The sequence below is a fragment of the Leopardus geoffroyi genome, chromosome A1 (genome assembly GCF_018350155.1).
Source record: "Leopardus geoffroyi isolate Oge1 chromosome A1, O.geoffroyi_Oge1_pat1.0, whole genome shotgun sequence".
In the NCBI taxonomy this organism is placed as follows: domain Eukaryota; kingdom Metazoa; phylum Chordata; class Mammalia; order Carnivora; family Felidae; genus Leopardus; species Leopardus geoffroyi.
This window is the reverse complement of record NC_059326.1, coordinates 22,861,000-22,885,316: the sequence shown is the minus strand read 5'-3', so window position 1 is coordinate 22,885,316 and position 24,317 is coordinate 22,861,000. Positions and strand designations below refer to the sequence as shown.

Genomic DNA, 24,317 nt, shown 5'->3' with positions numbered 1-24,317 from the left:
AACGCTAAGCCCTCTCCTTCCAATCTCTACCCCCTCTATTTCAACCTACATTAGATGCTATAGAGAATACAAAGAAGTACAGAACATAATCCCTTTCCTCAAGGAGTTTGAGGTATCACGAAGATCAGACCATGTAAAGAGATAACTAAGAAAGGCAGTTAACAAAAATACCAAATAAGCGATAGAGACAATAAGCATTATCAAAGATTTTGTTTAGCAGTTGAACTGGGCCTTGTAGGATGAAAAGGATTTTATCAGGGCCAGAGTGAATTTTATTGACTGGTGGGGGGTGGGGCAAGTAGTGTATCTTGTGCCTACATGTCTAGAGTCAATAAGATGAGAGTTATGAACACAGGACATGCAGTAGACCAATGAGGAGGAATCTTAATTGGGAGACAGAAAAGAAGCTCCAAAATTGAGTACGTCAGGATTATATTTTGGGGAATATTGCAATATAGTCCCAATATAACACGGTAACAGTGGCGACAATGGTTATTAAAAGTAAGGAGTGGATGAAATCGTAACTGACAAGAATGAGAAACAGGACATGAGGTGTGGCATGGACCTTATATTCTCTAGTCCAAAACCCTTAGTTAAGATAAAGAGGTCAACATAGGCTAAATGATTAAAATTATACTAGTTTATAGGAAAACCCTGACTAGAACTCATGTCCATCTTTTAATAGAACTTTAAGTTTCATTCATTTAACAGATGATGGAGACCGATTATGTGCCATGCACTAATACAGATGTAGCTCTAGGATGATTGGGGTTTTTTTTTCCTTCTTTCCCTTTCTTGTTGGCTTTAGTTTTTTGACTATGTGGAACAAGAAGTGGCACATACAGCCCACAGGCAACCACTTCATTTTGTAAAGTTTTATTGGAACACAGCCACACTCATTCACTTACATATTGTCTGTGGTTGCTTTTGTGCAGTAATGCAGAGTTGAGAAGTTGCAACAGGACTGTACAGCCTGCAGGCCTAAGATCTTTACTATCTGACCCTTGAAGAAAAGGGTTTCTGATTCCCAATGTATGTTAACATGCATCCCAAAGTCTTACACTCAGTTAAGTGTCATAGCTTTCAATATCCTGTCTGTGCTGTTCCTCACCCCTACTCCTTGCTCTTTGGTTTATCTTTCTTGTGTTTCTTTTGTAAAAATAAGCAAATATATGTATGCCCTCTTATTTTGCTTTTTTGTTATACCACAGGTAGCATGTCATGTGTATTCTTTTACAACTTTTTTCATGTAATGCTTTCTGGAAATCTCTCCATATCAGTTCATAGAGCTCTTTCTCATTCTTCATTACAGCTGCGTGGTACTACATTGTATATGTGCTACAGTTTTATTCAACTAGTCTTCTATGCTTGGACTTGTAGTAGTTACCAATATTTATAATTTCAAATAGTGCTGTACTTTGTACATATATATTTTTACATTATTGAAATTATGTCTTCAGGGTAAATACCTAGAAGTGAGAATGCTGGCTCAAAGGGTAAGAGTGTGTGTGCGTGTGTGTGTGTGTGTGTGTGTGTGTGTGAGAGAGAGAGAGAGAGAGAGAGAGAGAGAGAGAGAGAGAGAGAGAGATGTGTGAGATATTGCCACATTCCCATCCATAAAGATCAAACCATTTTGTATTCCCGTGAACAGTGTATGAATATGTATCAGTTTCTCCACAAGGGCTGCTCATTTAATTTTGCAAAATGATGGCATTAAAATATTATTCCCATCTTTCATCACTATCATCTCAAATGATTTTAATATTTCTTACCATATTAATAAGGTAAAAAACATAATTAAAATAAAGGGTAACAACTCTTTAAGTTTAAACCGAATAAATTTATCTCTTATTGTGATTGTTTTTCTTTTTGTTGAAGACAAATGCATCTCTACCCTCTAATTAGAGGAATCTTTTTGAAATGTATATCTGATCCTGTCTCTCCTAAATGGGAAATCCTTCAGGGCTTTTTCCACATTTCCTCAGATTTTATTATGACCTATAAGTACATGTAAGGTCTCAGCCCTGTATCTACAGCCACTTTGATTTTTAGTTCTTTCAGTATACCAGACCACAGGGCCTTTCCATGTGCTACTTCCCTTGCCACCATTAAAGAAATAGATGAGTCAAAAACAAACAGGAAATCCAAGTTCTTATCCTTAGTGTACCTTTATGTGACCTTATGCAAGTTACTTAACCTTTTAATTCTTCAGTTTCCTTAACCTAAAGTGAAGTAGTTGTATCAAATGACCTACAGGTTCTCTCAGTTTTAAGTTACAAATTTACCAGGAATCATTCTGATGGGAAAGTAACAGAACTAGCACCATCACCCTATGGCTTTTAACTGTAACTTGGCTTTAAGTATGTAACACATATTTTTCCACTTTCTAACTCTTTACTTAAATTTTAATCATTTTCAAAAATTATTAGTTGACTCTATATGAGTAAGGCAAGGTTTAAGTTTGAAAATGATTATTAAAATCATGAATTATCTGTACTTTTGGGGTCCTGTGTCGTAGATTCTGACTTTGTGACCACTTTCAGCACTTTAAATCACTGTGATGAGAGTTTATTTTATACCCTTTTAAAGATTTATTGGAATAAATCTTTTTTGAGAGCAGGAGGAAAGAGGAAGGCTTAATGGTGAAGTTGGCCTGAACTTAATTTCATACTCTTATTATCCTGATCTATTGCCATGTTTAACTGATGATTCTTTGTACTCTTATAAAATTGACTGTCAGAAAATCTGTAGTAGATATCAGGCACAAAGGCTAAAGAGAAAGATTAAATAGGTATTTGAGAATTAGTGATTGTAGGGGGATGTATATGTTGATCTGTAGAAAATGTTGCTAATTAAGTAATATTGCCAACCATTAAGTACTCTAGTCTTTTCAAATACACTTGGGGTCCTTAAGTTTGTCCATTAGTCCCTTTTGGAAATCATGTTATAAGTGGATAATTTGATTTCCAGCCCAAAAGGGCTTTTTAAAAAACATTGTATCTTAGGATTGCCTTAAGATTCATCTACTAGTAAGCATTGTTTATAAAGTTTTCTATATACTTATTCACAACTAAGAACACCAAGTTACATCTTCCCTTACTTGCATCTGGGGTTGGATTGACATGCAAGTACTAAAAAAGTTAGGGTGTTGGGAGGTAGTAAAGATTCTGTTAGGCAATAGTAACTTAATATATTGACAGAAGTCTCAAGTATCTGGTTCATTCATTGGGGATCCAAAATTATAAAACCAAAAAACAATTGCTTCAGACTTTGCCAGCTAGATATGAGTCATGAATTAAATGTTTCTCAGTTGGGGATGTGAAGTTAGCTGATGTTCCATTTTATATTCCTCAACTGAGTGATTAATCTTTAAATACCACTATCTGTAATTTAGATTTATACCTTAAATTTACTTTCAGTATCTTAAGTGTAGATATAAGATACTTTCAGTATCTTGAGTGTAGAATACAAAGTCAAAACTCCTTGATAAAGTAATGTCTTCTGTTTCTTTAAATATTTTGAACACATGTTATGTATATTATGTATATATTTTTGTACATTCTTTTGGTAAACTAGTTATTTAGTTGTTATTTTCTCTGGAAAGGTCATTTCTGAGTTAAGAACCAATCATTAGGATCCTGGGGAGCTGTTTTCTACACCTTAAAAATGTTCTCATTTTCTGTTCCTTTGAAGGGCATTAATGTAGAACAGAAGATTAAATCATCTCCTCTTTTATAGAGATGTTGAAAACAGTGGGTACAGTTCTTTGGGAGAGAGGGCTTGGCACTGTTACCTTAGAGTAACAAAAAGTAAAATTCTCAGAGTTGTAGTAATACAGGTTGTTTGGAGAAAGGGAAAAGAGAAAACTCTCGGAATATGTAATTTACCAGAAAGTGTAGTGCTAACAAAAGGAAAATAACTTTAGTACGCTTTCTCTCCATGTAGTTGAGATTTACCCAGGATTTGAAGTTGTTGATAAGAAAACTAATATTTTTATCTGTTAGGTATTACTTTGCGAAAAATCCTACAAAACTTTGATTCATCTTTCCCTTGACAAGAGGGTTACAAAAAATTTCTCCCTTGACAAGAGGGTTAATCACAGAAACAACAAATATCTAATCATTCTTTTGCTTGTATTTTAAACTAATAGCCATGCTTTGAGGTCTTGCCCACAAGACCTTTCAGCCAAGAAAATTTCTGAGAAATCTGTTACAACCTCCCTGCCCTTTTTTCCATATCTTTCAGTCACTAGTTGTTTTTCAAGAGTACTAGGTCTATTTATTTTCTGAAGAGTGATATCAAAAAGAGGTACTACAGGGCCAATTGAAGACATTAAGGATTTGTTTTGCTTTTGGTTTATCTAAAGGAAACCATGGCTACCTAAAGAAAATCTCCCACTGTTATTTTATTGAAAATGGATTACTTATTTAGCAAGTGACAATGATTTGTCTGAAATCATTGTAGCCCAAACCCAGAGAAGAGCAAAAATCAAATTTAAATTTTAAGGGTATTTTTCCAAAGTTGTATTCAGGATGTGAAAGATTAGGTGTAAAAAGTAGACTGAATGCTGAATTTAATTATGTGCATTTTTCTCAAATAAAAAGTATTCTTTTTTAGTTAACTTTGGAGAACTGCTTGAATTTGAAAGAAAAAATGTTGGAAAATGAAAAAGTTTTAGTGTAGTTGGTGCTTAATATCTAAATTATAGCTCAAATCGATACCTTTTCTTTAAGAAAATGGAATGTAGTTGTACTGAGTAATTTGGCCCTGCAGTTTTCCTGCTTTTTACATAAGGAACTATATTTTTACTTTATAAATTATATTGACATACAATAACATTTTGCCTATGGATCTATGTTTTTACTTTATAAATTATATTGACATACAATAACACTTTGCCTACTGGAAATAATATTTTCATCTGTTCAATATTTGGCTTTAAATGGTCAAGAGGGAAGGGAAGTAATATATTTATTTATCGCTTTCTAAGTGCCGAGTCTTGTATTTCACTATCTTACTATCTGTGGTGTTTCTGACTTAAAATACTTAATATACAAGTTACTTATTATGACATAAATATGCCTTTAAAATGTACCTCCAAATAGTATTTTCTTAATGGACTTAGCAAAACAACAATTTTGTTAGTTTCTTCCCTCTCAATTTTGGTGGTGTATATTATTTTGAAATTGAGTGCTATTATATCCAGTGAATGGATCAAAATAACAATTTGAAAGCATACTATACTATATAGTGAGATAGCATATGCTTCTTATGAATTTCCTACAAAGACAAAATCCTAAATATTATCTGAAAGTGTAACTGTTAGAGATCCCCAAATAGCGTTAGTGTGTTGTTAGTCTACAGAAGACATTTTTAGCTGTTTTTTCAAAAACACTCCCCAAACACTCTTTCAAATTACTCTCCTTTCTCATTTATGTTACAGTTCAAGAAACATGATTAGTTATTTCACTTCAAATTGAAATAGAAATTAGATATATGTTGAATAAAAATATTAAATACTTTAAAACATTTAATGTTATACTTCGTTTAGTTTAAAATTGCTAAGAAATTCAGACAGTGCACATGGTCACCACATGATTGAAATCATAGTCACTTTTAGACTTTGAACAACTTTTTTAGGGATTTTTTTAATGAAGAGGAAGGAACAGATCAAACTGGCTCAGAAAAATAAAGTGGTATGTATACAGAATACATTTTAATGGTTAACACATTGAATACAATTTTTTATACTAATAACTTTAAAATGTCCACATGTTTATTTTCTTTCAAAGGCGGAGAAATAGTTGTCCAAGAAAACACTTTTCACAGTTGAAGGTACTTAGAGGTGCCCAGTGAAGTCCCAGCGGTTTTATTTCAGGCAGCTTATATTGTAGATTCATGGTCAAATATCTTACTTTTTAAGGTCTGTAGGTTATGTTGAATAAAGTTCTCTGTGCTGTGAACTTCAGAGAATCTAAAGTCACTTCTCCTAGTAGACCAGTTTTTCATTTTTATTGAATTCTGAATCGTGTCCGATGTGAAGTAGTAAACTATAGGGTCAAAGCAACAGTTTGAAACAGCAATGCAGAGAGTGATTGGGTACATAGTCCTTACTGCTGTCACTGCTGAGCAATTAACAAATGTTTGTGTTCTCATAAGAGAATATAAAATAAGATTGATGTTGTAAGGCACGAAACAGAAGCAGAATATGACCAAATGTACAAAAATCATTTTTAAAACTTTAGTTTTGTTTATTTTGCTTCTACTTAATGTAACAGGTTTATTTAAAGTTCTTAGCACCATACTAGAACAAGTTACATTTAAAATTAGAGGAATAAAAAATCCTACTATTTCGATGAAAATTACAATCCTTGAAAGATACGTTTTCCATGTGGCTTCTGGAAATTTTTCAAAGCAGGCTTCTGAGGCATTGTTACCCTGAGAGTGGGTAGACTGAAAAAAAACTGCTGGTGCACTTCCTCCTATCACAGTTAGCCACACAGCAATACACACGATTTTTGCATTTCGTTTGGTTCTTAGAGTCTTTGACTTAAATGGGTAGACTATTGCCAGAAACCGATCAACACTAATACAGGTTAAGAACAGAATGCTTCCATACATGTTGGTATAGAATAGCATCACTGAAATTTTACAGAGTTGATCTCCAAATGGCCAATTCTGGGTTGCAAAGTAAAAAATCCTGAAGGGTAAAGTAAAAACGAAAAGCAAGTCTGACATTGCCAAGTTAATCATGTATGTTGTAGTTTCATTTCGCACTTTGAGGGTGCAGATGAAAATGTATATGGCAACACAGTTAGATATTAACCCAAGCACAAATACCATACTAAACATGCAGCCATACAAAGTGTACTTAAAGGAGTCATCATAGTAGCATTGGGAGCTGTTATTGCTTACCATTATAAAGGCACGTCCAGTTTACAGTGTTAAATCCTTTGGTCTGCTGCAGTTTTCTTTGGTATTCAGATTGTGACCACTTTATAACCTCTGGAGTATTTGCAAATTCCTTGTATCTTTGGGTGATTTTATAAATATTTCCTTTTTCTTCGAAATCTCGACAGGAAACATGAAATTCGTTGTTGTAAATTTTCCACTTGGTTCTTCAACAGGAAAATACTCTCATTTTCTGATTTCCAGAAAATCCGTGAATCCAGGGTTTAGGTAGCCCACGAACAACTTTAAAAAGAAATGTAGTCAGTGAAGCCAGCCTGTTAGATTATAAATTTAAAGAAAAGCGGTGTTTTGAAACAGGAATAAAGCTACTCTTCTCGTAAACTTGCATTTCAGTAGGCAAAGTGAATATTTCAGAACTGTTTCTGTATGCTCCAGAATATTTAAGCTCAAGTTAGCAATCTTTTTTGCTTTTCAGTGCAGAGTTTCAGAGACTTAAACATTCCCAGTTTGGTCTCACTTACTTCTTTCTCCTTTTAAATAAGGTTTTCCTTTTTGGTATTCCTGAAGTGGATTCCAGACGGTAGTAAGCAGAAGAGTCTTTAAAGTTTCCGAAATAAATTCCTAAGCGTGTTAGCTCTTGCTGAATTGAAGCCTTTCCTCCGTTGCCAGATGTATTGTGAGATGGGCTTTCTCTGAAGTGGAAAAGAAAGGCTCTCTAGATTTGTAATATGACATCACAGGAAGAAGAGGCTGGGCTTGGACAAAGAAAGGTTTCAGCCGTTTGTTTGCAGTTCCTTTAATCTGATAATGTGTCTGCTGGGAATATACCTAGGAGGTTTGCAAATGGTCACTGGCTGTTTAGCTGAGCCTTTGCCCTTTAACTCTTTTTGTGCAGAAATGCCTTCTGGGATGCTAGCCACCTCACAAAGAGTTTTCTTTCTTTCCTTTCTTTTATTTCTTTGTATTTGGTAGTAAAAATTAAGAAAGAAATCAGTATTAAACCTGTTTTTCTCTTATTTGATTGCTTTTGTGTTTGGAATGTGACTTTGTTTTCAAGAAATGTATAGGAGTATATATTTATAAATTTAAATTGTTTGTGGTGTCTTAATATAGCATTAAAAAAAACTGTTTAGGAGAAATTTAATCTTTAGGGATAAAAAGGACTTGACTGCCCAGTGGTGGTTTTGCCAGTCTTGGCTTCTCTTTGCCGTAATTGTTCCTCAAGATTTAATTGGTGTGATTGTGAGTGGCTCCAATCCTGAATCTCTTTTATTTTTGATGAAGGAATCTTCTAACATTCTTTCCTCTTTCCCATAAAATTGGGTTAATATTTTAGAACACTTTCAATTTTTAAATTACCACTTTCCTCAAGAATACATTCAAGGATGTTCACATTTGGTGTGGTATTAATCTTTTTTACACACAGAGCTAAATTACGTCTTTTTAAATGAACTTTTTTTCTTCCTTAAATTGATTGAAGTAAGTTTTGGAGAATAAAAGTTATACTACTTGGCTAAATTTTAGGTTCATAATTTTATTTTCCTTACCCTTAGCCCACACCTTACCCCTCTTAATATGACTTTGACTATATTGGAATATGGTTCAGATTTTGTCTTCATTTAAAAGCTCCTATGAGTTGTTTCTGAATATATTTGTATTTGAAGGATACTCATTTTTTAAAGTCCAAATAAATTGGAGGAATAAAGTATGTGCAGGATGGGGGTCATTGAATATAGATGGTATTTCCTTCAGGATCGAAGATACCACACAACCTTTGGACACATACTTGGTTTTTTTGTTCTAAATTACCATTTTTCAGAAAAGGCTAAGATCCAGTTATGTTCTACTGTTGCTATTTTCTTTCTTTCTTTTTTTTTTTTTTTTTTGTTTTTTAATGTTTTTATTTACATTAGCACGGGCTGGAGAAGGGAGAGAGAGAGGAGGACAGAAAATCTGAATCAGGCTTTTCCCTGACAGCAGTGAGCTATGCTGGGCTCGAACTTACTGTTAGGGCTCAAACTCATGGGACTGTGAGATCAAGACCTGAGCCAAAGTAGGATGCTTAACTGACTGAGCTACCCAGGTACCCTGACTGTTGGTATTTTCTAGTTTGGTTCAGTTTGGGCCAAAACTCTTTCCAAGTATCAATTTTGAAAATATAGGGAATTTATGAGTGATTTGTTTTTCCTTCCTGAATTACTTAACTAATTTGAGAGTAATATGTTGCAATAATATGTTTTAATACCCTTTTAATTATAAAATTAAGTTTAGCAACTTTTGTTTGTTGATGAATCCTGCCTGAATTGTATTATTTTTTTTTATTGTTTTGACTGGGAAATTTATAATAAAGTGACACCAAAAAATGAGTATTATTTATAATTGATAAATTTAAACGTTAAAGGGTTAAATTCTTTGTGTATTGCATTGATATGGAAAAGAGTTAGCCTGTGTGTGTTCATATAAGAAGCAGGTGAATAGTAACAAGATATGTAGTTGATAAGCTGTATTCTTTTTTTTTTTTTTAACGTTTATTTATTTATTTGAGAGAGAGAGAGAGAGAGAGAGAGAGGGAGCAAGCAAGGGAGGGACAGAAAGAGAGAGAGAGAGAGAGAGAGGGAGAGACAGAATCCCAAGCAGGCTCCACACTGTCAGCACAGAGCCCAACGCAGGGCTCCATCTCACGATGTAAGATCATGACCTCAGCTGAAACCAAGATGATGCTTAACCAACTGAACCACCCAGGCGCCCAATAAGCTTGTAGTCTTATTGGAGAAAATTTTACTGTTATAGTGTCTTAGTAATCTATTACTTTGATTATCTCTTTAGTCATCATTAAATAATGAAATAATAAGCAGTCATATGCCCTGACCTTGTTTACTTCTGCTTTCATTTTGAATATGGCATTTACTCAAAGAGTTAAAAATTGTGTTAATTCTATATTGGAATATTCTTCTACGTATTGATGTTATTTACAAGACTTATTCATGTAACTGTTCATTTCTTGTTTTGAGTTATTTTGCTTATAGATCACTATTTGTGAATTAAGCTTTTTGTTATCAGTATATTAGTATATGTTTGCATTTCTAATTTTTATATAGTGTTTGACCCTTAGTAGATACTCACATGTTTGTTGATGAATGAATCATATCAGTAAGCTTTAATTTTGTTGAAAGGTGTTTCTGTTCAGAAAAAAGAACAACAGCAGAGGGGCTGTCTGCTTCAGGGAAGATCATCAAATGCTAGATTTTTTGAGATATTTATGTTGACCTCTAAGGAACCAAAGTGAAATTAGATACCTTGAAAATTCTTTAGATTAAGATTTGATAAATACATAGTAACTCCTTGCAAAGGGAGTTAAATAAATATAGAGGATTGAGTGTATTTAATAGGTACTTTGTATTTGATTGCTTCAGGCCAAACTGTTATTTTAATACGAGATTTGTATACTTCTGAAGGTTAAGTCTGTGAATCAACTCGTTTTTTGTGTGAGGTTTTCTCCGGGGAAGAAATAACATGTGCCACCTATTTGAGATGTAGTGAATCTCATTATGCAAGTCATCACTTTCAAACTTTAATTTTATCAAGAAGCCAATTAAATAACCACCCAGCCTATAAAGTAGATGTTTGATTCACTACAATAGTGGTATAAATCAGTTAGTTTTGTAACTAATTTTTCTTCGGGGTGAGAGAGAGTATTCTGGTAGTTAACTATTAGAAGCGTAAAGATTTGGGTAACTTCTGAGTTCTTGACTAAATTTCTGCCGCAACTGTGACTTTGAGGAGGCAACAAATCTGACTTGTTTCAAAATAGGCTCATAATAATGTTTGTTGAAAGAATAAACAAAGCTTTATTAGACACCCACTATAAACAAATAGTGTGTCAAGTGTGCTCCTCAGCCATTCTTACTTTCTCTTTGTTTTCATCAAGCCTATTTTCTGGGCTTTATTGCAAGATCACTCACTTCCACCTTTCTGGGCTAACCTTGTTACTCTTATCTGTATGATTGTTATAATGTCTTATCTTGTCTTCTGATTTTTAGTCCTACCCTTTTCTGTTTTCCCCCTGCCAGCCTGTCACAGATCAGCTCATGAGTGAATCAACTATTTATTCATATATTACCCTTCTTGCTTCCAAAAAGAATTTAAAGCTGCTGCTGATTTTAAAACGGATGAAAATAAACATTAAGATTTTAGTGTTTTATTATATGTAAATTATACCTAAACTTTAAAAGTTTAAAAAGAGCGTATAGAACAGTTACAAAGTTTGAATATGAGATATGTGAAATTATTGTATACATTCGTCATTTTCATTCTAAAAATTATTCATTTTGAACACTACAGTGTTTGCAAAAGGTAAAAAAAATCTTTAACACAAATTCATAACATGTTAGTAAAAGAATAAAAGGCAAGTATTAGCAGGAAGAGAGAAGGGTAGGAAGGGCAGAATATGAAATGATGATGTTAGAAAAATCTAGGCTAAGGGAAGTTGCCGCATTTGATGCAAGGGAGAAAAGGAAATCATAATGGATTATGTCGCTTCTGTTTAATGAAGGAAAACATTCCCGTGTGTCAAGGGAGAAACTTTTCTTTTGCTTTGTCTCAGAAATACATTGTGAATCTTTACCATGAACAATTAAATGACCACTGCTTTCTAGTGGCAGAACATACACCAATTCTCGTTGGCCTTCATTTCAATTCAAGAAAACCACCTGATGTCAAATTGTGGTTCTGAGAAACATACTGTATGTTGGTTTGGTAGATTAATATAGTCCAAATATATGTGGTAATTTGGTTTAATGCTGAGGCTATTTTGGTAGTCTAGTGTAAGGGATCTCTACCCGAAGACCTTGACATATCTAAAACTGTTTAATTCATTTCCCCGAGGACTAGGTCCGTGGCTTTGATGATATTCTCGAATAAAACTGTGACTAAAAACACATCAGAGACCACAGATCTTAAGAATTGAAGGAGTAGCAAGTCCTGCAGGCCATTTCTCTGAAATATCTGGAAATCTCAGAAATATTTTGAAAATTTTTCTCTATGGATAGACTAGAAGGAAAAAGACTATTAGATGCTAGTGCAGGTTCCTTATGAACGAAGTACAGAAGTGTGTATGTAGGCAATAGAATGTAAATCTGTAATTTTTTAAATTTTGAGTAGGGAAATGTGAAAGTGTTATGTAAAGAGGACAGGCAAAGAACAGAGAAGCTTGTTACGCAGTCATTTGATCTTCCTAAGATTTTGGCTACTTGGCTGTAAATTGAGGGAGCTGGACTGCTCAGAGGTCTCTTCCTGCTTCTATACCTGATTCTGATTCTTTAAATACTATGAATACTTAAGCTGCTAGATTGGTTTTTTTCACTCTCAGGCATAACAAATCAAGGAGTCACTTTTCATTCTTTATGTTTAAGGATATCTAATTTTGAGACAGGTTATACAAGAAATATGTACAAGAAATATTCTTTGCTTACACCAAGAGTCTCATAATATAAGAATTTTGTGAACATGTTGTTATACTGTAAAGATTTAACATTGAACAAAGACTTTCCTTTGTATTTCTGTAGCATTCATCTTTAAAAGGTTTTTCTTTCCAAAGCACGAATAAGATGCCATGTTCTTACTATAAAATTGATCACAACTTTAAAGTATTTTCTTATTAAAAGTTTTGATGGTCATAATTGGAGTTATTCCTAAAATAACATTGAATATGAGGTGTATGAAAACAATTGGACAGGAGAGTATGTGAAACTTAAACTGAAATAAAGTTCAAGTTCAAAATAAAGTGTGGAACAGTGAAATTTTAAAATGTAAGAAAAATACTCTAAACTTGTTTTGAATGCATCAAATGTTTATTGTGATGATATGTGACTCTTCAATGTTCTCTTCCATATCAAATTTACACCTATTTTTAAAAATGTTTTTTTTATTTTGAGAGACAGAGTATGTATGTACGTGCTACCAGAGGAGGAGAGAGAGACAGGGAGAGAGCAAATCCCAAGCAGACTCTGTGCTGTCAGCTCAGGGCCCAGAGCCTGATGGGCAAGGCTCCATCCTAGGAACCTTCAGATCATGACCTGAGTTGAAATCAAGAGTTGGACGCTTAACAGACTGAGCCACCCAGGCACCCCTCAAATATACACTTATTTTTAAAAAACATTTTTTTTTAAATTTTTTTTTTCAACGTTTATTTATTTTTGGGACAGAGAGAGACAGAGCATGAACGGGGGGGGAGGGGGGAGAGCAGAGAGAGAGGGAGACACAGAATCGGAAACAGGCTCCAGTCTCTGAGCCATCAGCCCAGAGCCTGACGCGGGGCTCGAACTCACGGACCGCGAGATCGTGACCTGGCTGAAGTCGGACGCTTAACCGACTGCGCCACCCAGGCGCCCCATATATACACTTATTAAAAAAGCCAAAGTTTTTCTCATTTTGGAGCCTTCTGAAGCCTATTATGATAAAATTTTTATTTAAGTTCAGACATGAGCAAAACTTTTAATTTGAGTAATGAACATTTATAATTTATGACAATGAAGTATATTCATTTTATATAAAAAGATCTCTTAACCTAACAAGAAAACTTATTAAATTCTATACCAATTTAGTATTACTGTAAGTGTGTTGATATCATTTGAAAGTGGTTTACCTTTCTATCATTATTGCAGACACTTAGTACTTTTTGTTACTCTTTACTGGAGCATGAGTCATCTACCCAAGTTCAGAGGGTTGAACCTGCTTATAGTGTTGAGTGGAAGTAGAAGAAAGATGTAAAGGGTGATGAATAATGATTTATAGCAAAGTAACAGTAGATAGAAATGGTGGTTGAAGTAGGTTCAAGCAAACAGGGAAAGGAAATTTAGAGGAGCAGGAATGTTGTTTGTGGTGTAAGACTTAAAACTTGAGTAAACATGTAAATATGTATCATGCAGTAAATATGTATCATGCATTCATGGCAGTAAATATGTATCACTGCCAGCTTTTGAGTTGTCCCTTCTTTCTTTTTTCCTGTCTCAGCCTGATCCCCACTCCTTCATTGCTGCCTCTTAAAATCCTCTCACATATTTTTTGGAGACCTCTCAATTTCATAAATTGGTTTTCTATACTTCCATAGTACTTAGTTTGTCTTCCTTTTAAGACCTATTCATGCAAGTCGATTAAGATTAAAAACAAAGAAATAACTGCAATACAGAGTATAATAGTAGATATTTATACAGAGTAGAGATGAGAGTCGACCAAGTCAGTTAAACGGCCTTCAGAGGAGATGATATCTAAAGAAGGCTAGCCTTTAAGCTGAATAAAAGTTTTAAATTTTAAGTCGTGAAGGCTAGAGTCATGCCTGGTAGTAATGTTGTCTTTTGCAGCCAAAAACACATAAAATTATTTGAGTGATGATTTTCCCAGTTTTTTCAAGGATGCTACATAATTAGTTCCACTCTAAATTTCTAGAAGAGAAGTTAATTCATCACATACAATGTATGCTTTGGGGCATAAGGGTTTAATTTGGTCATAAAATGCACTCAAAGAAGGTCATAGGTTGGTTGCTGTTTTCAAAAGTCTTTTACCTACTTTAGAAGCAGGTAGATATAGTGTAAAAAAAAATCTAGATGTTAAGGGACCTAGATTTGTAATCCCAGCTGTGCTACTAAAAATTAATGTGACATTGAGCAAATAGTTTAACTTCTCTATTATACATTTATAAAAAAATATTGAACTAGATCTTTAAAATCCTTTCCAGACCTTACATTTCTAATTTAATCTTCATACAAATTTTGAACAGTAGAAAGAACATATATTATTGTCTCCAAGAAACTGAAAATCAGAGAAGTTGTGATTTGTCTAAAATTATGAAAGTGATTAAATAATGGAGAATGATGAAGCCAGAACTAGAAACCAGATCCTCACCATTAAATACCCAGCCCAGTTCCTTGTACTTCTTTGTCAAATTAGAGATGTCTAATCATGTTTTTTTTTTTCTTATTGACATAAAATAGGAACCTTGGTTCATAGCTTAGGTGAGTGTTAAGCAGAGAAAATCCTTCTTTGCTATATAGCCTTTTTGGGGAAACACTATAGTCTAAAATTATGATAGATTTAATCTCTTAGATTAAAATCATACTGCAACCATCTTTCACTTTAGCTTCACCTATATTGATTTTATTCATTCATTCAGAGAGAGGGCAAGCAGGGGAGAGGGGCAGAGGGGGAGAGAAAGAGAATTAAACACACTTCATGCTCAGTGCAGAGCCTGACATAGGGCTTGACCCACAACCCTGAGATCATGACCTGAGCCAAAATCAAGAGTTGGACGCTCAACTGACTGGGCCACCCAGGCACCCCATGTTGATTTTTTATAAAAAATGTTGGAAATGGAAAAATTGCCAGATTTTATATAGGGGAAGGAAATATTTCTCTTTCTTCCAAATAATTAGAACAAACGTTTTCTGTGAACAATAATTGAACATTTTCTAGCACTGTTTATTATCAGAAATCCAAGTAGTTGAGTTATATTTCAGTAAGCATTTGTTGACTTTATCCATTACTGAAATGGAGAAAGGGAAGGATTGCTCTTTTAGGATGCTCCTGAAAAGCTAAATAAATACTTGTGGCCAGAAAGCTGCTCTTTGATACACCTGAGGTTATTTGTTCCCACTAATGAAATTGTGTTTTAGGAAAACCAAGGTCAGTGCTTTGGAGTGACTCAGAGGCAAGTTGCTGAAAATACATCGTTGAGTTAGATGTATACATCTGTAAAAGGTTCATAGGGATGCCGTAAGAAATTAGAAGGATTGATTCTGTAGTTCTCAGATTGCCTTGCAAGAGTCTTTATGTCCTTACTCTATACATAGTGAAAATCATAGACAAGCATTGCTCATGTGATTCATAGGAGAGAAACAACTTGAAACTCTACCTAAAAAAATCTCCTACATAAGGAGAATTTTTTAATGAATATATGTTATATATTTTTGAAAATGCAAGTAAAATGTTTTAAAATACATATGTATCCTTTAAAAATGATTCCTTAGCTTTTTTGATTAACTGGTGTCACTCTCATTAAATAAGATAATTCTGTATCAGCACTAATCAACTGGAAAATGTAATGGAAAAAAGATTCTGGTTAAAACAGTAAATAGTATAAAATACCTTAAGAATAAATGTAATAGGGAAGGACAAGATCTAGATGAAAACAAAAGACCCAAAACTGTAATGAAGGCCATAAAAGAATACCTAAATATGTGACATGCAGTTTTACTGGGACAAATCTAAAAGTTTAATGTTATTCCACTAAAAATCCCAATAGATTTTCAGTGAATGTCTTGAATAAAATGGTATATATATGTATAGTGTATGTGGATTATATTTAGTGTGTGTAATATATATACACATGCTAAATACATATATATTATATACTATAATATATTATGTATATACTATGTATACATACAGTATAACCTAGCAGTTTTACTTCTAAAAAAAATTTGTCCTTGTTTCCCATTCATATTCCTGTCAGTAGTACTTTATTTCCCCACATCCTCCTCTAAGCCAGATTATTATGAGACTTTTAAACCCTTCATAAATTAATAGGTTAAAAGTGGTATCTTGCTTAATTTGCATTTCTTTAGTTACGAGTGAATTTGAGCCCAGAAATAGGCATGCACGTGGGGAAATATAATATTAGTACTTTAAATCAGTAAGAAAAATACAAATATTTTAGAAATGCTTAATGGGTCATCAGGGAAGCAATTTAAAAAAAAAAAAAAGGTGGACTTGAACTTATTCTTTATACCAAACAAAATAAATTCCAACTAGATCAAGAATTTAAATGAAAAAATGACTCCATTAAAAATAAAAGCCTCCATAAATTTCTGGGAAAAAATTGGGTGCACTTAAAAGAGTAGTAAAGTATTATATGAAGTCTACAGTTTTAAAGGAAAAGGTACATTTGACTAAATAGTTTGGCTGCAAGAACACATAGAGTAGGAAGAAAATGTGAGTTTATCATATTGCACTTTATATAAGATTAAAACTAATGAGGGGCACCTGGCTGGTTCAGTCAGTGGAGCATGCTACTCTTAATCTCTGGGTTGTGAGTTCAACTCCATGTTGGATATATAGTTTACTTAGTGGAAAAAAAAACCCAAAATTAATCCATTCAGAAAAATGGGAAAAGGATCTGAACAAGAATATCATTTTTTTCTCTTAACTTAAAAGTGGTTTGCAATTTCGTTTCTTTTAAAGTAGGGCTCCACGGGGCGCCTGGGTGGCTCAGTCGGTTGAGCGGCCAACTTCGGCTCAGGTCATGATCTCGCGGTCGGTGAGTTCGAGCCCCGCGTCGGGCTCTGGGCTGACAGCTCAGAGCCTGGAGCCTGTTTCACATTCTGTGTCTCCCTCTCTCTGACCCTCCCCAGTTCATGCTCTGTCTCTCCCTGTCTCAAAAATAAATAAACGTTAAAAAAAAAAAATAAAAATAAAAATAAAGTAGGGCTCCACATCCATTGTAGGGCTTAAACCCACAACCCTGAGATCAACAGTCACATAGGCTCTACTGGCTGAGGCAGCTAGTAGATTTCACACAAAAAATCACAGTTTTTGATACCCAAATTAATATTTTCATTTTTTTTAAGTTATGGCCTTTAAAATAAAAATGAGTGCACCTAATTTAGATTTTTTTTCCTTTTTTTTTTTTTTGCTTTCAAATGACAGATTTTTAAGATCTAGCTCTGTGAACACGATTGCAAATACACTTAATAGTGGAAACATATTTAAGCATTTATGCAGATGTTTTACTCTTAACTAGAATTCAGAGAGACTGGCTCTTTTAACAGATACTGATACTCAAGGTATATGGAAGAATTAATAAGATTCTAAACCACTACTAATCCTTTTGCAGAACAAAATTTCCATGGTCACTTCTTTTATTGGTTTGTTGGTGTGATTATTTTAATCAACTGATTTCACATTCTTGGAAAACTTGAGAGTTTCCTATCCATACCCAGATGTCACCAGTGCTGCCTAGGAAAGGTTAGAAACAAAAGACCGGAAGGACTGACTCTACAATAGGGCCCCTTTCAAAGCCCAGCTTTTTGTTGTTGTTTTTTAGTTAAAAGTGGACTGCTTCAGCCAGACCAAAAAACAGTTACTAGATTGTTGTCCTGGTTATATAGATAGGGAAATAGGATAGGAACATTTAAATTATTTTAAATTATTTTTCCTTTTTATGTTGTGTTTGATCTTGGGTCTGCTGATATTTGTTTATTCAATAGGAAATATTTACGGAATGCCAGTTGTGTACTCTTCCAGGTACTAGGATTACAGCAGAGGAAAAAAAAATTCCTGACCTTATATTTATTTGGGGGAGATGGGCAATCAACAAATAATTATATAATTGGTCAAATGGTGGTAAGGTCTCTGAAGAAAAATACATTTAGGAGGAAAAGCAAGGTGTTCTACAGAGAGAGTCCTAGGAAGGGCTTGTTGATAAAGGGACATTTGAACAAAGACTTGAAAGAAGTGAAGGAATGAACCAGTCTTTAAAAATGCCCTCCCCAGTTTGTATTTCCAGCCTCATCTTAAATAATTCACTCACCAGGTTCACGTAACCAAAATTTTCATGGCAACTGGAAATTTCTAAATAGCGTTTCAATTTGATAAAATTCCACATACCTACTTCTGATTTTTGTTTTGTGTGATACCTTATAAACTGGGATTGGCTTGGTTTAGTTTGATTTTGGCTACTCATCAGGTTCTTGAAACTAAATCCTTTTAGGAGAGTCCTGTTCATTAAAAGGAGCTCCGGGTCTATAGTTAATTTCAAGTCAGACCCCACCCTGATTTCTGCCTCTCTTTGCAGTTATCAGGTTTGTCTTTTACTCTTTGATGCTTTGACTAGCACCTTATTACCTCAGGACTGAATTTTCTCCTGGGTTCAGTTTCCCTGATAACAGCAACATCTGACAGCCTATGTCAGTTGACTTCCTTGACCTCTGTTAATTATCTGTCCTACATATGCTCCAGTCTGGGATCTACTTACATTACCGTTGTCTTTTCTTCATCATCACATGGTATCCTAATTGTGGATTCACCTTTAGATTCTTGGCATTGTGTCAGTCCTTCACGGAGCCAACTCTTTTCCTTACTCTTGTGCTCTGACACGTAACCGTTACCAAGCCCTACTCTCGTTCTTGGAACCGTGACTTCACTTTTCTCTGACACAACTCCATTTGCTAGACACATATGACATCATTCCATGAGACTGGCTTTTCAATAATTTTTCCTAGGAATAAATTTATTATTTATAATGTAGGAGAGATATTATTAAGGCTCTTAAAGAGCAATAATAAGAGAAATAGAAAAAATTAGAGAAAAGGGAGCATAACTCTACTATTCTAATAAATCAGCTGTCTGTAATTTTTCTAGTTTTTATAAAATAGATACATTAAATTTAAATTCCAGTTAACATACAGTGTGGTAATAGTTTAGGTGTACAATATAGTGATTCAGCACTTCCGTATATTACTCAGTGCTCATCACAGCAAGTGTACTCCTTAATCCCCATCACCTGTTTAACCCATCCCCTCATCCCCCTCCCTTCTGGTAACTATCAGTTTGTTCTCTATAGTTAAAAGAGTCTATTTCTTGGTTTGTCTCTCTCTTTGTATTTCCCCCTTTGCTCGTTTGTTTTGTTTCTTAAATTCTGCATATGAGTAAAATCATACAGTGTTTGTCCTTCTCTGACCAACTTACTTGATTTAGCCTTATACTCTCTGGCTCCATCCATGTTGTTGCAAATAGCAAGATGTTAATTCCCCCCCCCCTTTTTTTTTAAAGTTTAGTTATTTATTTTAAGAGAGAGAGAAAGAGTGGGACAAGGGCAGAGAGAGAGGGAGAGAGAGAATCCCAAGCAGGCTCCACACTGTTAGTGCAGAGCCCAATGTGGGGCTTGAACTCACAAACCGCAAGATCATGACCTGAGCTAAAGTCAGACGCTCAACTGACTGAGCCACCCAAATACCCCCAAGATTTCGTTCTTTTTGATGGTTGAGTAATATTCCACTATATATGTGTGCGCGCATATGTGTGTGTGTGTGTGTGTGTGTGTGCGCGCGCGCCACCTTTTTATCCATTCATCAGTTGATGGACACTTGGGCTACTTCAATATCTTGGCTATTGTAGATAATGCTGCTGTAAACATTGGGGTGCATATATCCCTATGAATTAGTATTTTTGTATCCTTTGCTGGATCACAGGGTAGTTCTGCTTTTACCTTTTTGAGGAACCTCCATACTGTTTTCTAGAGTGGTGCACCAGTTTGCATTCCTATCAGCAGTGCAAGAGAGGTCCTCTTTTCTCCACCTCCTTGCCAACACGTGTTGTTTCTTGTGTTGTTGATTTTAGCCATTCTGACAGGTGTGAAGTGATATCTCATTATAGTTTTGATTTACATTTCTCTGTCTTTTGGCCATCTGTATGATGTCCTTGGAAGAATGTCTATTCATGTCTTCTCCCCATTTCTTCCCTGGATTATTTATTTTTTGGGTGTTGAGTTTGAAAAGTTTTTTATAAATTTTGGATACTAATTCTTTATATGTTATTTGCAAATATCTCCTCCCATTCTGTTGGTTGCCTTTTAGTATTGTTGATTGTCTCCTTTGCTGTGCGAAAGCTTTTTTATTGAGATATAAATGACATATAACATTATATTTTTAGGTGTACACTATAATGATTCAGTATTTGTGTATATTGTGAAATGATTACCACAAAAAGTATAGTTAACATTTATTGCCATACATAGTGGCAAAATTTTTCTTGTGATGAGGACTTTTAAGATTTACTATCTTAGCAACTTTCAAACTATACGGTATAATTAACTGTGGTTACCATGCTGTATATTATAACATTACCTCCTTATAACTTACTTATTTCATAACTGGAATTTTGGATCTTTTGACCCCCTTTACCCATTTTGCCCACCCCTCTACCCCTCTGGCATTCACATCTATTCTATGTACTCAGTGTTGGATGTTTTTTAAATTCCACATATAAGTGAGACCATACTGTATTTGTTTTTCTCTGACTTCACTTAGCATAATGCCCTCAAGGTCCCTCTGAACTGTCAACAAACGGCAAGATTTTCTTCTTTTTTATGGCTGAATCTTATATATATAGCACATTTTCTTTATCCATTCACCCATCAGTGAACACTTAGGTTCTAGGTTTGTTTGTTTGTTTGTTTCTTAAGATTTTATTTTTAAGATCTCTACACCCAGTATGGTGCTTGAACTCACAACCCCGAGTCCATGGACTGAGCCAGACAGGTGCCCCAAGATCTAGGTTTAATTTAAGTCTTTGCTAGTATACTTATGTAGTTGAAATCAAACAATAATTATCTTTGAGGTTTAGAAGGGAACAGTGCTTTTTTTTTTTAATGTGCCATTAGATAATAACATTTGCACTGTATCTTTTAAATTATGTTTTACCATAAATTTCTCAAAATGATTTTAGTCACTGTCCATTTTAAACAATATGAAAAATAAACTAATTTCTGACATGAACATACATTTAAATGTGAACTATTGACATCTCTAAAATATAACCTCTTAGGAGTAGATTAACTTTTTAGACTTTAATCTTTTTTAAAAAAATACTCATGTGTTTTTCTGTTTATAAAAGTACACCTAGATTAATTAGAAAATAGGAAAAGGTACTTTGATGATTTAAAGCACTTAAAGTCATTTTATAGTCACTATTTTATAAATTAAAAAAAATGATTAGTTAGAAGCAATAAAATTCTTGTCTAAGATGTATACTGTCTGAAGAAGAGAGTTGAGATTCTGCTGCCTTGCTTTCTAATACAGAGAAGGCTTTTTCAGGGACTTTCTCAAAGCAGTAAAGGTGCTGGAGATGCGTCTGATCAGGGAATTTCTGCCGCCAAATGAGCCTTAATAAGTATGCTACAGAAGACAGACTTTATTTAAAATAAACCATTTAAAATTACTAGTCAGAAACACTATCAAGGCTTAATTCTTATTTTATAAAGCTGTTTCCCTGTTAATTAAAATGTCTTTCAGTAGATATGCTCTGCATTATAAAACACTGATATCTGTGAGAAAATTTTCAGCTGAACTAGAGATGTGGATAGTTTATTTTATTCAGATTTGAACTAGTTTCTTCTTGAGAAGGAGCATATCTTAAAACTTTAATCTGTTACCTTCATATTTATTTAAAGGTTACATGAAAATATGTTCTTAAAATATTGATAATTAGAAGAAATAATCTTTTCAATAATACTTTGTATTTGATAACACTATAAATTGTAACTTCAGAGGTTAAGAACTCAACTTTGAATGTATTTTGGGATTCAGTATAAATAATGAAAAAGATTTTATTTATTTATTTATTTATTTATTTATTTAGATGTTTATTCTTGAGGGAAAGGGAGTGGGGGAGGGGCAGAGAGAGAGAGGGAGACACTGAATCTGAAGCATGCTTCAGGCTCTGAGCTGTCAGTACAGAGCCCTACACAGGGCTTATACTCAGGAACCGTGAGATCATGACCCGAGCTGAAGTGAGTCGCTTAACCGACTGAGCCACCCACATGACCCACAAAGGAGATTTTTTTAATAGACAAATTATTATACCGTTGCTCTGTTAGCAGAGTCCTGAAATAGCATCAGACATTTTGCTTCAGGTACTGTTACCACAAGCCCAAGACTCCTAAGATCCCCTTGCCCTATCAGGAGACTTCGTGCGGCAAATGGAACCAGCAGAATGGACACAGCCACAACAGGCAGCCTGTCCTAAGACTTCCCTTCCTTGCCTTAGAGACAGCAGGACCGTAGAGGAACACCAGTAAAGAATATTTTACCCACCCACCCCCACCACACACCCCCAACTAAGACACATCTGGCAGCCTGACCTGGGAACGATGTGTGTAGGTTCATATATCTACCACCACAGTCAAGATACTGAACGCTTGTATCATACAGGGAACTAAACCCACATCCCTATAGCCCCTCATGCCTGTCCCTAACCCCTGGTCACTATTAGTCTGCCTTCTATTTCTAAAATTTTTTTATTTCAGAATGTAATATAAATGGAATCAAATACAATTACCATTTTAGGATTATGGTTTTTTTTTTTTTTTCCCACTCAGCCTAATTTTCTAGAGATGCATTTAAGATACTGCATTTATCAATAGTTAATGCCTTTTAATTGCTGACTAGTATTTCATAGTATGAATGTACTACAGTTTTGGGTTTTTTTTACTTTTGTTTTTAAAGTTTATTTTGAGAGACACAGAGTGCAAATGGTGGAGGGTCAGAGAGAGAGAGAGGGAGAGAGAGAACCACAAGCAGGCTCCACACTGTCAGCACAGAGTCCAGTGTGGGGCTTGAACTCACAAACTGTGAAATCATGACCTGAGCCAAAACCAAGAGTCATGCATTTAACGGACTGAGCCACCGAGGCACCCTGAATGTACAACAGTTTTTTTTTTTTTTAACTATACTCATATTGAAGAATATCTGGCCTGATTCCAGTTTCTAGCTATCACAAGTAAAAGCTGCTTTGAACATTAGTGCATAGGTTTTATATGAACTTGAGTTTTCATTACTTTGGGATAAATACCCAGAGTATAATTGCAGAATTGTATGGTTATTGTGTGTGTTGTTTAATGAGACTGCCAAAGTATTTTCCAGAGTGGTTGTACCATTTTAAATCCCCACCAGCAATACATGAGGGTTCCAGTTTCTCTGCCTCCTTGCCATCATATGGTATTGTCACCATTTTTTTTTTATTTGAGTCATTCCGATAGTATAGGGAGAGCTCACTGAGGTTCTAATTTACATTTCCTATTAGGATGATGGCTAATGATATTGAATATCTTTTCCTATGATTATTTGTGATCTGTATTTCCTCTTTACTAAAAGGTCTCTTCATTATCTGCCCATTTTCTAGTTGGATTGTTTTATTTTCATTGAGTTTTACAAATTCTTTATATATTAGATACTAGTCTTTTACTAGGGAGGTGGCTTACAAATAATTTCTCCTAGTCTGTAGCTTCTTTTTTCATCCTCTTCTGTGGTCTTTCTCATAGCAAAATATTTTAATTTTGATGAAGTCCTACTTATCAATTTTTCTTTCGTAGATCATGCTTGTAGTATCGAATCTAAGATCCCGAAGGTTTTCCCCTATGCCTTTTTAAAAAGTTTTATAGCTTCACATTTTATATGTAAGTGTATGATTCATTTTTAGCTTTTAAAAAACTTTTTTAAAGATTATTTTTTTAAGTAATCTCTATACCCATGGCACTGGAACTCACAACCCTGAGATCAAGAGTTGCATGTTCCAGCCTAGTGCCCCATTTTTATTTTATTTTTGTACAAGGTTTGGGATTTAAGTCAAGGTTCTAT

At 34.4% G+C, this 24,317-nt stretch overlaps 2 protein-coding genes across 4 annotated transcripts in view; one reads left to right on the top strand and one right to left on the bottom strand.

Moving 5' to 3' along the window:
• The window catches only part of RB1 (RB transcriptional corepressor 1), a 179,483-nt gene that overhangs the window by 108,119 nt on the left and 47,047 nt on the right, over nucleotides 1–24,317 (top strand). The window lies entirely within an intron of this gene.
• LPAR6 (lysophosphatidic acid receptor 6) lies at nucleotides 5,630–7,796 on the bottom strand. The gene is made up of 2 exons (XM_045476108.1): nucleotides 7,434–7,796; nucleotides 5,630–7,194 (listed from the first exon to the last, which is right to left on the bottom strand). The coding sequence occupies exon 2, from the start codon at nucleotides 6,916–6,918 to the stop codon at nucleotides 5,884–5,886; it is 1,035 nt and encodes a 344-aa protein (XP_045332064.1). The 5' UTR covers nucleotides 6,919–7,194; nucleotides 7,434–7,796; the 3' UTR covers nucleotides 5,630–5,883.